Genomic DNA, 15,158 nt, shown 5'->3' with positions numbered 1-15,158 from the left:
CGGGGACTCTGGTGCCGACTCACCGTTGCCGTCGCGGAGCTGGCCGAGACCGGAGCGGGTGGAGCGGTGGAGGAGCGCTGCTGCTGCTGCTGCTGCTGCTGCTGCTGCCGCTGCTGCTGCTGAGTCGGAGGCTGCTACTGCGGGTCTGCGGACGGCGGCACCGGGAGCCCGCGGCTCCCTGGAGGGAGACCGCTTTTCGGGGCTCCTGCAACGGCGACTTCCCCCGCCCGTGTTGCGGGGTTGAAGAGCTCCTGGAGCGGGGCCTACATCACTGCCCCGCGCGGCTGGAATGGCCGCGGGACTTTGCGAGCGCACACCGGGGGCTCCAACACCAAGACCCGGTGTGCGACCTCGCACCACCCGGCGTGGCTTCAATGGCCGCGGGACAATCGCCATCGCCAGCCGGGGGCTTTGACTTTGACTCTGACATCGGGGGGGGGGGGAGAGTGCAGTGGAGAGATAAGTTTTTTTGGCCTTCCATCACAGCTATGTGATGGATGTTTATGTAAAATGTAATTATGTTGTGTCTGGGGTCTATTTGTGTGTAATGTATGGCTGCAGAAACGGCATTTCGTTTGGACCTCCAGGGGTCCAAATGACAATTAAATTGACTCTTGACTCTTGACTCTCTTCAAAAAATTCCAGAAGATTAGTCAAGCATGATTTCCCCTTTGTAAATCCATGCTGACTCGGACCGATCCTGTTACTGCTATCCAAATGTGCGGCTATTTCAACTTTTATAATTGACTCCAGCATCTTCCCCACCACCGATGTCAGGCTAACTGGTCTATAATTCCGTTTTCTCTCTCCCGCCTTTCTTAAAAAGTGGAATAACATTAGCTACCCTCCAATCCACAGGAACTGATCCTGAGTCTATAGAACATTGGAAAATGATCACCAATGTATCCACGATTTCTAGAGCCACTTCCTTAAGTACCCTGAGATGCAGACCATCAGGCCCTGGGGATTTTTCAGCCTTCAGTCCCATCAGTCTATCCAACACCATTTCCTGCCTAATGTGGATTTCCTTCAGTTCCTCTTTCACCCCAGATCCTCTGGCCACTAGTACATCAGGGAGATTGTTTGGGTCCTCCTTAGTGAAGACAGATCCAAAGTACCTGTGCAACTCATCTGCCATTTCCTTGTTCCCCATAATAAATTCACCTTTTTCGGTCTTCCAGGGTCCAACTTTGGTCTTAACTATTTTTTCCTCTTCACATACCTAAAGAAGCTTTTACTATCCTCCTTTATATTCTTGGCTAGCTTACCTTCGTACCTCATCTTCTCTCCCCGTATTGTCTTTTTAGTTATCTTCTGTTGTTCTTTAAACATTACCCAATCCTCTTGCTTCCCGCTCATCTTTGCTACGTTGTACTTCTTCGCTTTTATTTTTATACTGTCCCTGACGTCCCTTGTCAGCCACGGTCGCCCCTTACTCCCCTTGGAATCTTTCTTCCTCCTAGGAATGAACTGATCCTGCATCTTCTGTATTATTCCTAGAAATACCTGCCATTGTTGTTCCACTGTCATCCCTGCCAGGGTATCTTCCCAGTCAACTTTGGCCAGCTCCTCCCTCATGGCTCCATAGTCCCCTTTATTCAACTGTAACACTGACACCTCCGATCTACCCTTCTCCCTCTCCAATTGTAGATTAAACCTGACCATGTTATGGTCACTACCTCCTAAAGGCTCATTAACCTCGAGGTCCTTTATCAAATCAGGTTCATTACATAACACTGAATCCAAAATTGCCTTCTCCCTGGTAGGCTCCAATACAAGCTGTTCTAAGAATCCATCACAAAGAGTCCCTTTGTTGGGGTCCAGTACCAAATTGATTTTCCCAGTCTGGGAAACAAAGTGAAACATTGATAAAATTATTGTTTGCTGGAAAAATTAATTTACTTTAAAATTTTCTGAAATACTCCCAACAAACACAAAATTGTATTCCATTATAGCAAATTGAGGGTTTAAACCCAGCTTTAGAATTAGTTTGCAAGTTTTTTTTTTAATGGTGTTAGTACAAATTGTTACTAACGCGACGACCACATTTTTGGAGGTTGCGTAAATAGCGCGCAAATGACAGCCAAGTGGGACAGGCCCTTTACTTGGATGACATCCTCATCTCAGGCCCTGACAGGCAGACACATGATGAAAAAGTTTGGAAGTGGTACTCAATCGCCTTGAAACACAGTGTAAGAGTGAAGGCACAAAAATGTGAGTTCTTTCAGAACTCGGTAGAGTACTTGGGTCATAAGATAGACAAGGATGGTCTACACCTCATCAAGGGTAAAGGTGATGCGATCAAGAATGCGCCCACTCCCAAAAAAACATCTCTGAGATTCGATCCTTTTTAGGATTAGTGCATTATTATGGGAAGTTCGTGCCAAATCTGTCCACCTGTTTACATCCCTTGAACGAGCTCTTGAGAAAAGATGTACCACGGAAGTGGACACGTGAATGTGACCAAGCTTCAAGTCATGTAAAGCTCAGTTTGCAGAGAGTACAATGTTTGTTTATTACGTTGTAAATAAGCCAATGATGTTAGCATGTGATGGTTCACTATACAGTGTTGGTGCTGTGATCTCTCAGGTGCTAGAAATTGGAGAGGAGAGGCCAATAGTATTTGCGTCGAGAACACTCAGTGCCAGTGAGAGAAATTATGCGCTAATAGAGCATTGATTTTTGGTGTTAGGAGGTTTTCACAAATACTTGCATGGTAGAAGGTTTGTAATCGAGACAGATCACCAGCTGTTGACAGTGATCCTAAAGCCAAAAGCACACATACCAACTCTGGCAGTAGCCAGAATGCAAAGATGGGCACTGATATTGTCTGCATACCAGTATTCAGTATCGTAAGGCAGCAGAGCACAGCCATGTCTAGATGCCATGTCTAGATTACCTTTGGAATCGGAGGTTACCCCAAACAGAGAGGGGTTTTATTTCTCTCATGTAGATGAGTTACCTATCACATTAGGGGACTTCGGAAGGCTACTCGCACTGACAGACTTTTGTCAAGAGTGCAGGAGTATGTTACATATGGATGGCCAAACAAACTGAAACCATTCTTTGTACGTAGGACTGAACTCTCAGTAGACCAAGGGTGTGTCATGTGGGGAGCGAGTGTTGTAATCCCCGAAAGATACGGAGTAAAATTGCTAGGAGATCTTCATGATCAGCATTTGGGAATGTGTCTAACAAAGAGTCTAGCTAGAAGCTATCTATGGTGGCCTGGTCTAGATAAGGACATAGAACAAACAGTGAAAGTGTGTAGCACAAGTCAAGCAGTTGGAAAGAATCCACCAACAGTACCGCTACAGCCATGGAAATGGCCGGCTAGAGTGTGGCAAAGATTACACGTGGACTTGCAGAGTTAGATGGACAACAATTGTTCATTGTGATTGATAGTCACTCAAAGTGGGTTGAGGTGTTTCCGATGAACAAAACGACATCCAACAAAACAATAGACATTTTGCGAGGATTGTTTGCACCCTATGGATTTCCAGAGAAAATTGTGTCTGATAACGGACCTCAATCCTGTTCACAAGTTTGCACAATTCATGAAAGGGACTGGTGTAAAACACACTAGAGTCACTCCATACGCAGAACGCACAGTGCAAATTGTGAAGCGTACATTAGTCAAACAACTGCTGGATCCAAATCCAAAGAAAAGACAGTTGTCTCTGTTTCACAAGCTGGCTAATTATCTGATTACATATCGAAACACACCTCACACCACTACTGGTCAAACGCCAGCTGAACTGTTCTTGAAGAGAAAACCACGAACAAGGTTTTCACCGTTGAAACCAAACTTGGCTCAGACAGTAGAAGAGAAACGGGAAAGCAAAAAGCATATCATGACAGAAGGAAAGGAAAGAAGTTGAATCAGAAGGTAAAGGTGAAAAACTATCATTGCAAGTGGGTAAAGTGGTTACCTGGAAGAGTAGTGAGAAAGTGCGGACCACGGACATATTTGGTCAAGATGTTTGGAAGTGGGAAGGTGAGAAAAGCACACATTGGCCATGGCAAGCTCAGACAGGCTTGCAACCAGATCAATTAGATGTCAGATAATTTGATTACCACTAACGTACAGATACCAACGGATGAACCACAAATGGTACAAGAAGGTACACAAGATAGTGAGAGTTTGAACCAGCCTGAAATTGGAGGTTCAAGTGTGGTTGACAGTCAAACAAAATTGACTGATGTACTGGAATCTATGAATGTAGGTAAAAAGGAAGGCTTGACTCGATCAAAAATTAGTCCATGTGGTTGTAAACTGTCAGAAATTTTGGATCAGGGAAGATATCCAGCAAGAAGAAGAAACCCAGTGGTTAAGTTTAATTTGTGAAGTTTACTTTGTAAAATGCACAAACCATTGTATATGCAACATATATGCCTGATGCCCTCATTTTATTCAGGTTATATACAAGTAAACTATCAGACCAGATTGTAATAAATTAATCCCATTTTATTATATTCAAAAATGTCAACAAGCCGATATCTTTTTCATTAAGGTGGGAGGAGTTGTATTGCGCCATCTTTGGTCGGAGGATTGTAAATGATTGAATAAACCACAATACACTGTGCAGTCGCGTTCCGGTCCCCAGCGAGTCAACAGCGAGCATAACATATCACACTGGACATTTGAGTTACCAATTTGGGCCATGATGCAACCAGTCAGTAGCTCTCTACCATACACTGGTGGAAGTCCGATAGCATATTTGGCAATGTACCAAATTTCCTTAATTTCCTTCTGCCCAAAGTTCAGTAACTAATGTTTACGTGTGCATACACAAAAATGCAAACCTGTTGCGTGCATCATAATCTGAATCCCTATTCTTTTATGTCATCTGTCACTTATTTTGCTTACCCTCTGGATGTTGTGGTTCAGAACGCTTTGAATCCACAAAATATTTAGCCGTCTGATCGTCGGTTAATTCTCATGCAACAGGAAATGTTAGAATTAGGAGTGAGAATAGAACATACCAGCTCACTGCCCAGCATTCAATAACAAACAACCTGTTGGAGGAACTCAATGGGTCGAGCAGCAATTGTGGTCAGAAAAGAACAGATGGATGAACATACAACAGTACCGCATAGGAACAGGCCTGTGTCGACCATGATGCCCATCAAAACTAATCCCCTCTGTAAATAATGGCCTGTTATTATAAAATGGAAGATCTATGCATCTGCAGGGCCTGTTTGCCCTTTTTCTGTGTAAAGCAACAAGCTGCAAGCCAGTGACAGGAAGTATGTCCTAGATTGATATATCAGATAAGATGAGGTCCAGATGTCCTCTCCATTGTTAAAATGTATGAGGACTGCAGAAAGGCTCAGAGGTGTTGCAGATGCATAATCAGGATTCGCCAGCTGCAAAAGGGTTGTAAATACTGTTAATAATGTTGCAAGGTGTTTGTACTGCAGTTTGATGATTGGTTGAAGTGTGAAGCCTTGGCTGAATTGTTTATACTGCCAAGGGAAATGTTGCATTACTTAGCTAGCTGACTTCTTTCCAGAAGCTTCTGTAGAAACATTGTAATGGGGCACTTTGTAATTGGGTTAGGGAACTGTCAATTACTGTATAATGTGATCGATATGTGTGATTGGCTTGTAAGGGCCGCCATCCCCATGTAGTTCTGCCCCACACGGTCCGATGACCTATAAAAGGTAACCCCCACGAGGAACATCGTTGATCTTCTGAAAAGGCGCTTGGGACTGCATAACCTTTTGGAGGTATCTGCTTGCACGAGGCTGAAGGGCTTGGACATGCAGAGACAAGGATCAAACCCGTGGTGGTTAGGTATAGTATAGGGAGTTCGTTGTTTCAAAAAATAAAGTTTAGTGGTCCAGTGCTTCTCAGAGTTTTACTGAACTACACTAAGGGGGGTAAGCTTTAGGAGCATAATTACACTTCTACCTCTCTATCTCACTTCCACTCAGATCTGTCTGTGATCTGCTGCACTGATGTGATGAGCTTCAATGCAAGCTTGAGAAACAGCACCTCATCTTCCAACTGAACAGGTTTCAACATTGATTACACAACGATGAATTTCCGGCAATTTATTGACATTATTATCATAGTAACAGGTGCAAGGCCAGCAGCATAATCATGCACAAGACTCACCCCAGGCACTTCATCTTCTCGCTCCCATTGGGCAAAAAGAGTGAAAACGCACACCTCCAGATTCAGGGACAGTTTCTTCCCAGCTGTTATCAGGCAATTAAACCATCCTACTGCAACCTGAGATCAGCCCGAAACGACCATCTAACTCATCGGTGACCCTTGGACTATCTTTGATCGGGCTTTACTGTCTTTACCTGGCACTAAACATTGTTCCCTGACCATGTATCTGTACACTGCAAATGGCTCGATTGTAATCATGTTGTGTCTCTCTGCTGTTTAAGGAGGAACTGCAGATGCTGGAAATTCGAAGGTACACAAAAATGTCCAGAAGGGTTTCGGCCCGAAACGTTGCCTATTTCCTTCGCTCCATAGATGTTGCTGCACCCGCTGAGTTTCTCCAGCATTTTTGTGTACCTTCGATTTTTCAGCATCTGCAGTTCCTTCTTAAACAGCAGAGAGACAATACATGATTACAACTGAGCCATTTGAACCCAGAAGGGTTTCGGCCCGAAATGTTGCCTATTTCCTTCGCTCAATAGATGCTGCTGCACCCGCTGAGTTTCTCCAGCATTTTTGTCTCTCTGCTGATTGGTTAGCACGCAACAAAAGTTTTACAATGAACCTCAGTACTCTTGACTAATAACTCAACTAAACTAAACAGAACTAGCTAGGTCTGCATTGCACGGAGACTTCTAGATGAGTTAGGAATCTCTTTTGGACTTGGATTCAGCAACAGCTCTCATGTGAATATCACAGCTTTATATGCTTCTTTGTTTTATCTTTCACAGAGAGCCTTTGCTTGGAATCGGCTGGACAACCCTAGTTTGACCCCATCAGAGAAACTCCCACTGTCCTATCCATTTCCTCCGCCAACTTAAAACACACTTATACTTCCTCACTTTCCATGTTCTGATCACCTTAGATATCGACCAGATATCTAAGGTGATCACTTTGCTTCTCTTGTACAGATGCTGCCTAACCTGCTGAATGTCTCCTGAAGTTTTATTGTTGGCGGTGACAGTGGCTAACTCATCTTTTTTCGTGGCAGGGAGGATGTATGGAGCCTTTTGTGTCACATTTGATCCAACATAATACTAATGGAGGAAATTAAATATATTCTGCTAATAACCATATTTCTTACCTGTTCTCCTTTTTTTGCATGTCCCTGCTTCAGAATCTGATTCTGTTGCTGGTAAGTCTCTGAAATAGGGTTCTGTTACTAAACAAGAAAAAGGTTTATTCAAAATCTTAAATCAATGCTTTGAGTCTCTCAGTATTGGTTCCCCAGTTACAAAGTCTTTCCAGCTTTTTTATCAAATCAAAACAAAATTTCTGCATCTGAAATTTAATATTAATTTCACTTACCCATTCCTTTTTTTTCAGCTCGCCTTCTTGCACACACACCTAAAATGAAAAGATAATGTCTCAATGTCTGCATTATGAAAGAAAGTGTTCCTGCTGATTTGGTGTATTAGAAGTAGTTGTTTCTCATTATGTAGATCAATATACCCCACCCTCGGTATGAAAACATTGCCCCTCACATTGCTATTAAATCTGTCCCCGGTCATCTTAAACCTAAGCTCCCATGTTGTTCATTCTCCAACTCTAGGAAAGAGAATGTGTGCAGTCACCCTATCAATGCCTCTCATGGTTTATGCGTCATTCATATCCTTCATTTGCAACCCCAAACTATCAAAAAAGAAGACTGTTAAGCCTAGACAAAGGGGCCTTGGAAAATCATTTTGGTTGCAGCAAAGTATCTGAAGATGCACGGAATGGTCAGCCTTCTCTAGAAGGATGAGATGGGATCTTAAAGAAACATATAAATTTCTTAAAGGATTGGACAGGCTACAGGTAGGATAAATGTTCCCGATGTTGGGGGAGTCCAGAACCAGGGTTCACAGTTTAAGAATAAGGGGTAGGCCATTTATGGCTGAGCTGAGGAAAATCTTTTTCACCCAGAGAGTTGTGAATCTGTGGAATTCGCTGCCACAGAAGGCAGTGGAGGCCAATTCACTGGATGTTCCAAAGGTTCAATAGTTCGACGACTCGTGTTATAAAGGCCAACATGCCATTCGCTTTCTTCACTGCCTGCTGTATCTGCATGCTTACTTTCATAGACTGATGAACAAGAATCCCCAGGTCCCGTTGTACTTCCCCTTTTCCCAAATTGACGCCATTTAGATAGCCTTCCTGTTTTCGCTATCAATGTGGATAACCTCACATTTATCCGCATTAAACTTCATCAGCCATGCATCTGCCCACACACCCAACCTGTCCAAGTCACCCTGCATTCTCATAGCATCCTCTTCACAGTTCACACTGCCACCTAGCTTTGTGTCATCTGCAAATTTGCTAATGTTACATTGAATCCCTTCATCAAAATCATTGATGTATATTGTAAATAGCTGCGGTCCCAGAACCGAGCCTTGCGGAACCCCACTAGTCACTGCCTGCCATTCTGAAAGGGACCCGTTAACCCCTACTCTTTGTTTCCTTGTCTGCCAACCAATTTTCTATCCATGTCAGCACTCTACCCCCAATACCATGTGCCCTAATTTTGCCCACTAATCTCCTATATGGGACCTTATCAAATGCTTTCTGAAAGTCCAGGTACACTACATCCACTGGCTCTCCCTTGTCCATTTTCCTAGTTACATCTTCAAAAAATTCCAGAAGATTAGTCAAGCATGATTTCCCCTTTGTAAATCCATGCTGACTCGGACCGATCCTGTTACTGCTATCCAAATGTGCGGCTATTTCATCTTTTATAATTGACTCCAGCATCTTCCCCACCACCAATGTCAGGCTAACTGGTCTATAATTCCCTGTTTTCTCTCTCCCGCCTTTCTTAAAAAGTGGGATAACATTAGCTACCCTCCAATCCACAGGAACTGATCCTGAGTCTATAGAACATTGGAAAATGATCACCAATGCATCCACGATTTCTAGAGCCACTTCCTTAAGTACCCTGGGATGCAGACCATCAGGCCCTGGGGATTTATCAGCCTTCAGTCCCATCAGTCTATCCAACACCATTTCCTGCCTAATGTGGATTTCCTTCAGTTCCTCTTTCACCCCAGATCCTCTGGCCACTAGTACATCAGGGAGATTGTTTGTGTCCTCCTTAGTGAAGACAGATCCAAAGTACCTGTTCAACTCATCTGCCATTTCCTTGTTCCCCATAATAAATTCATCTTTTTCAGTCTTCAAGTGTCCAACTTTGGTCTTAACTAATTTTTTCCTCTTCACATACCTAAAGAAGCTTTTACTATCCTCCTTTATATTCTTGGCTAGCTTACCTTCGTACCTCATCTTTTCTCCCCGTATTGTCTTTTTAGTTATCTTCTGTTGTTCTTTAAACATTACCCAATCCTCTTGCTTCCCGCTCATCTTTGCTACGTTGCACTTCTTCGCTTTTATTTTTATACAGTCCCTGACGTCCCTTGTCAGCCCTGGTCGCCCCTTACTCCCCTTGGAATCTTTCTTCCTCCTAGGAATGAACTGATCCGGCACCTTCTGTATTATTCCTAGAAACACCTGCCATTTTTGTTCCACTGTCATCCCTGCTAGTGTATCTTTCCAGTCAACTTTGGCCAGCTCCTCCCTCATGGCTCTATAGTCCCCTTTATTCAACTGTAACACTGACACCTCCGATCTACCCTTCTCCCTTTCCAATTGTAGATTAAACCTGACCATGTTATGGTCACTACCTCCTAATAGCTCATTAACCTCGAGGTCCTTTATCAAATCAGGTTCATTACATAACACTAAATCCAAAGGTTCAAAAGTTTGTTTATTGTCACATGGACCAATAAAGGTACAGTGAAACTCGAATTACCATACAGCCATACTAAAAAAAAGCAACAAAGGTAGACAAAAATGCTGGAGAAACTCAGCAGGTGAGGCAGCATTTATGGAGCAAAGAAATAGGCAACATTTCGGGTTGAGACCGTTCTTCAGACTGATGTGGGGGTGGCAGGAAGAAGAATGGAAGAGGTGGAGACTGCGGGCTGTGGAACAGCTGGGAAGGGGAGGGGAAGGAGGGGGAATGCAAGGAAAGCAATTTGTCCCTTCCCACCGAAATCACCCCCTCCCCAGGTACTTTCCCCTGCAACCGCAGGAAATGCTACACATATCGTTTTACCTCCCCCCTCGACTCAATCCAAGGGCCAATTCAATCTTTCTAGGTGAGGCAGAGGTTCACCTGCACCTCCTCTAACCTCATCTATTGCATTCACTGTTCTAGGTGCCAACTGCTCTACATCAGTGAGACCTAGCGCAAGGGGGGGTAAAAGAACCGGAATCAACATTTAGGGGCTCGTCCGCCTCTGAAAGGATTACGAACATGAGTTTGCGGCCGAGGAGCTGATTCATCTCGGATCGCGGAAGAAGGAATTGGGCCCCCGATGTAGGTAGTTTTACTACATCAGTTTTCCCCATCCTGCTAATCTGACGACAAATTGGTCATTCGCTGACGTGAGTGGAATCCCGACGAGATCAAGGTTAGTCTGGCGAATACTGGTAGAAGGATTGGTATATGGTCTGTGGCTACTGAGGGTCCAGGTTACAAGTCCCTGTTGTCCAGGGTTCAATTTCCTGTTGTTGAGGGTTCAAGTCCCTGTTGAGAGTTATTGGATTGGTTACTGAACGTCTAGTATTGGGGTATGATTGGCAGGGTACCTTGAAAGACAATACTGAGAGGAAATAATTGTGTGTGGAAATGCTTGTTGTGTGTAGATCGATTTTGTGTGTAGATCATTGGCCAAAATGGGAAATTGTCTGGATACTACAGCTGATCCCAAGAGTCCTTTGCAAATATTGGGTGCTGAGCATCCTGATGAAGCAAAACAATTTAAGCAATTAAGCAGGAGCTTTGAATAAGAAATAAGGGAGTGAATTGTGGCCCGAGGGAGGGGTCTGAACTATGGAGGGTGTGAAACGAATTCAGGAGATAGTTTGGAGGTATAGTAGAAGCATTGCCACTAAGGAGCTTATTGATCTCTGGAGACAACATTATCAGGAACTGAAAGAACAGAAAGAAGCCACGATCTACCGAGTTGGCAAGGAACGCCTCTGAGGTTAGGAATAGAGCTTAAGGAGGGAGGAATGACCAGACCTGTAGACATACTAAAAATAGAATGTGCTTGTGCTGATAAGGAATACAAGAAACAAGAGCCCGGACGGACTCTGGATGGGTTAGAAAGAGATAAGGAAAAAGGATTGCGTGATCCAATGGTTGGCTTTGGCTTAGAAGAGATGACGACAAAGATTTAGAGGATAGGGAAAGTAGAACCCATGTCAGTACCCACCTACCTACCTCTACAACCCCCACCATATGCAAATATAGATTCCGCAACACCACCCACGTCTCCTGCACCAGCACTAACTCCACGTTGCCCCGACATTGGTAGATGCCCCGGTTGCGTTCTGTACCAGGAGTAAAACTAGAATATGTCTACCCATACCATGAGTTCAGGAACCTCCTGAACCAAGAAGGACAAAGCGTAGACAGAGTGTACAGAACCAGTCCCGTGACAGTAATCGGCTTTGCAACAAAACCGAGAACGAGGATTCTAAGAAATACTTGACCCCCTGGGAATCTGAAGCTGAGCCCGAGACAGTGACAGACGAGATAGTTGAGCGACAATCCGTTCACCGCCAATTCCCGGTTAGAGAAATGCCTAACCCCACTTTCAACCTAGCAAATGCAGTTTGTGCTGGTAACACACAAACAATAGGTATTTATTTCCCTTGGAAGCCGAATGAGATGATGGCCATACTGAGCTAGATGCCCGATAGAAAGAAGTTACCCACCTCATTTGTAGACTTCCTCCAAACCACTATACGAGTTTATAATGCCAATTCCAGAGATTTGTGGGCTCTAGTACAACAAGTTTTAACTCCAGTAGAACATGTGAGATTCCTAGCAAACTTGGGATCCCCAACATGATGCACTAGCTAACCTGTTTGCCCAGAGCACGGTACGGGAGGATGCAATCTGAGCCGCCCTTACTACCACTCTGCAAAAACTCATTGATATCTCCAAGGTTTTGGATACTAGACCCCGGAAAGGAGAGGGTGCAGTATTTTTGGAGATGCATAAAGATCAGTTGGGAGATGCTAATTAACGAAACGGTGCAAATTCACCCCAATATTGTGCTATTTTAATAAACTGCCTACCAGCCTCTGTTGCAGGGGAAATAGAAACTAGTGACATGGACTGGTCTGAAAATAGTCTGAGTCAAATGGCCCGTGCAGTTAAATACCACTGGAAGGATAGTAAGAGACAGGAGAATCAGCCCCAAGTTAAAGTAAAAACGGAGTATGTAATGAAAAAGGATGCAATAGCTAAAGCTATTCCAGATGTCAGCGACTACCAAGCTGAACCCCAGTACTGTCTGCCGGGATGGGTAGAGACAGGGACACAGGTGTACGGGTTACCCCAATGGACCAAATGCCCCCACCTACATCCAACCATATGGTCCCCCGCATTTTCGAGTAATCGGAGCAGTAGGACCAGACAATTGCTTTAGATGTGGCAGGTGCGGTCATTGGAGCAGGGAGTGTCCATCCGGAAGACAAGGAGAAGGGGTTTATCAGCAAGAACGAAGGGGAGGTTGGCAAGGAAATCGAGGATCAGGGAGGTATACGAACTTCTCCCAGACTAATCCGTTTTCCCAGAACTGACTGACCAATTTAGTGGTGAACGGGTGCAACAGTGATAAGGAATTTGTTTTCACACTGCAAGTTGCCGGAAGAGGGTGCACCTTTCTAGAGGGCACAATGGCATCCATGCCATCTATTCAGTCCATTCTCAATCTTCCTAAATCTGACAAAACACAGAGACTGTCCGGATTCCACGGGCAGGTATGCCAATACCCCATCTCTATGCCAGTTGAAGTAACATACCAGAGCGAGACAGCATCAGTTTGTAATTACCATGGGTCTGGACTGTAATCTGCTAGCTCGGGATTGCTTTGTGCTTTCCAGTTGGAAATTGAATATGGAGACAACGGGATAACTATAACCCCATGGGCCCCTGAACGACAGTGTTACTTGTCAGTGACACCCCAATGGTGGTACCCTAGACCTGGAAAATGAGCCCCCACTCCATATTACCCCGGCATATGACCGTAGTGCCAGAAACAGGGAGCTGGAAATTTTTTTTCAAATCCCGTGAAGGAACTAGGTGGGATGTAAACCTCCTTGCTTTAGTGATCGGACCACAGGGAACAGCAGAATATGGTGAGGTACCTCCGGAATTGTGGAAACAGGTCTCTGGGGTTGCCCCGCACGTAACAAAGAAAGTGAACTTCCCATCTCATGCAAAAGACTTCGGACCGATGGTTCAGCGAGCAATCGGTCTGGCAAATCCAAACACGAGCCAAGTGCAAGAATTATCCAATAATTGTTCTGTTCAATTCTACCAATCACCACTGAAGGTTACTACACGATTACGCCATCATCTTGGGAGCGAAGTACAAGAGTATGTGGACACACAGGTGTGGGCAGAAGACTCTACTCAGGTAGGATGTGTTCATATTATCCCCATCCAAGTAGCTCTCCAGAAAAATCGAATACTGCCTTCTGTACGACAGTACCCACTGAAGCAGCAGGCAATACCAAGCATTGACGAGTTAGTTCAGGGGCTGCTAGAACAGGGCGTTCTGGTGAAATGCCAATCCTCCTGCAGCACGCCTATCCTCGCAGTCCCCAAGGCAGGGAACCAGAAAGTATAGATTGATCCAGGATTTGCAGTCCATTAAGGTTATAGTAGAACCGCTTCATGCATTGCCTAATCCAGCCCATATCCTAGCCCAAATTCCAGCACAGGCACATATCTTCTCAATAGTAGACTTACAACATGCCTTATTCTCCCTGCCTCTACACCAGGACAGTCAGTACCTCTTTGTCTTCACCTACAAAGGCCAATGGCACACATGGACTCAATTGCCTCAAGGATTCATGAAATCTCCAACATTGTTTTCCAGATGTCTTCAGGGACAGCTGCAAACCTTAAGCTTTCAATGTGGCTCCACCCTAGTTTAATACACGGATGAATAACTTGTAGTCAGCCAGGATGAACAAAGCAACCGCGAAGATACCACTCAGTTACTGAATCACCTATCAGCACTGAGATATGTAATTTCCCAATCAAAAATACTGGAAGCCCAACAGAAGGTGAAGTTCCTTGGTGCGAAACTATTGGCGACAGAGCGGACCCTGGAGAACAGCCGAGTCGAACCAATCTGTGAATTCCCTGCACCACAGGAGGCAAAGCAAATGAGACAGTGGCTCGGCATGGTGAACTATTGTCGATAGTGGATACCCAACATTGCTCTGGACAGTAAAAAATTGACGCCATACACTAATATGGAGGGTGAGTTTCAATTGGCCGAGGAAGCTCAAGAAGCCTTTGCAAATCTGAAAATGTCTCTGATACAGGCACCAGCATTAGGAAGGTCACTTTATGAGCGACGGTTCCAGTTGTACTGCACAATCCACTCTGATTGCTCCACTGCGGTTCTTACTCAGAAACATAGAGACAAACATCGACCGGTAGCCTATTACTCCTCGACACTTGACCCAGTAGCACGGGGATATCCCATATGTACACAGATCTTAACTGAGACCTACAACAGCTTGCAATCAGCTGCCAACTTGACTTTATAACAAGATATAGTTGTCACTCAGTTGCTCCCTTGCTGGGACAGTTGCAGACTCAACACCTCACTATGGCTCGCCCGAATAAATAGAAATGCCTGTCGAACAACCCCAAATTGCAGTTTAAGTATTGTACCACCATTAATCCAGCATCCTTTCTTGCCAAACCACCGGAGGCTTAGGGCATGATTGCCTATTTGTGATTAAAGAAGATACCTCTGTTAGGGATGATTTGACAGATAGTCCCATGACAAACCCTGACTTAACGCTGTATGTGGATGGGAGTGCATCAATAGGACCTTGTTGTACCTTGTTCTGGTTGCCGCTGGATTTTCAACATATTGAAAATTTTCGGCGACGTGCAACG

General features: G+C 44.6%; 1 protein-coding gene across 8 annotated transcripts in view; it reads right to left on the bottom strand.

Moving 5' to 3' along the window:
* Positions 1-15,158, bottom strand: part of LOC129715805 (uncharacterized) — an 84,286-nt gene that overhangs the window by 50,381 nt on the left and 18,747 nt on the right. For 5 of the 8 annotated variants that reach the window (XM_055665680.1, XM_055665687.1, XM_055665675.1 and 2 more), the window contains exons 4-6: positions 7,490-7,528; positions 7,266-7,343; positions 4,871-4,939 (exon numbers count right to left, since the gene is read on the bottom strand). In XM_055665680.1, coding sequence (XP_055521655.1) covers positions 4,871-4,939; positions 7,266-7,343; positions 7,490-7,528 — 186 coding nt within the window. The remainder of the gene's footprint in view (positions 1-4,870; positions 4,940-7,265; positions 7,344-7,489; positions 7,529-15,158) is intronic. The other 3 variants (XM_055665702.1, XM_055665711.1, XM_055665722.1) reach the window with 1 other exon arrangement.

The sequence above is a fragment of the Leucoraja erinacea genome, chromosome 2 (assembly GCF_028641065.1).
Source record: "Leucoraja erinacea ecotype New England chromosome 2, Leri_hhj_1, whole genome shotgun sequence".
Classification (NCBI taxonomy): Eukaryota; Metazoa; Chordata; class Chondrichthyes; order Rajiformes; family Rajidae; genus Leucoraja; species Leucoraja erinaceus.
Note: the sequence above shows the minus strand (reverse complement) of the source record. Positions and strands in the feature narration are given on the sequence as shown.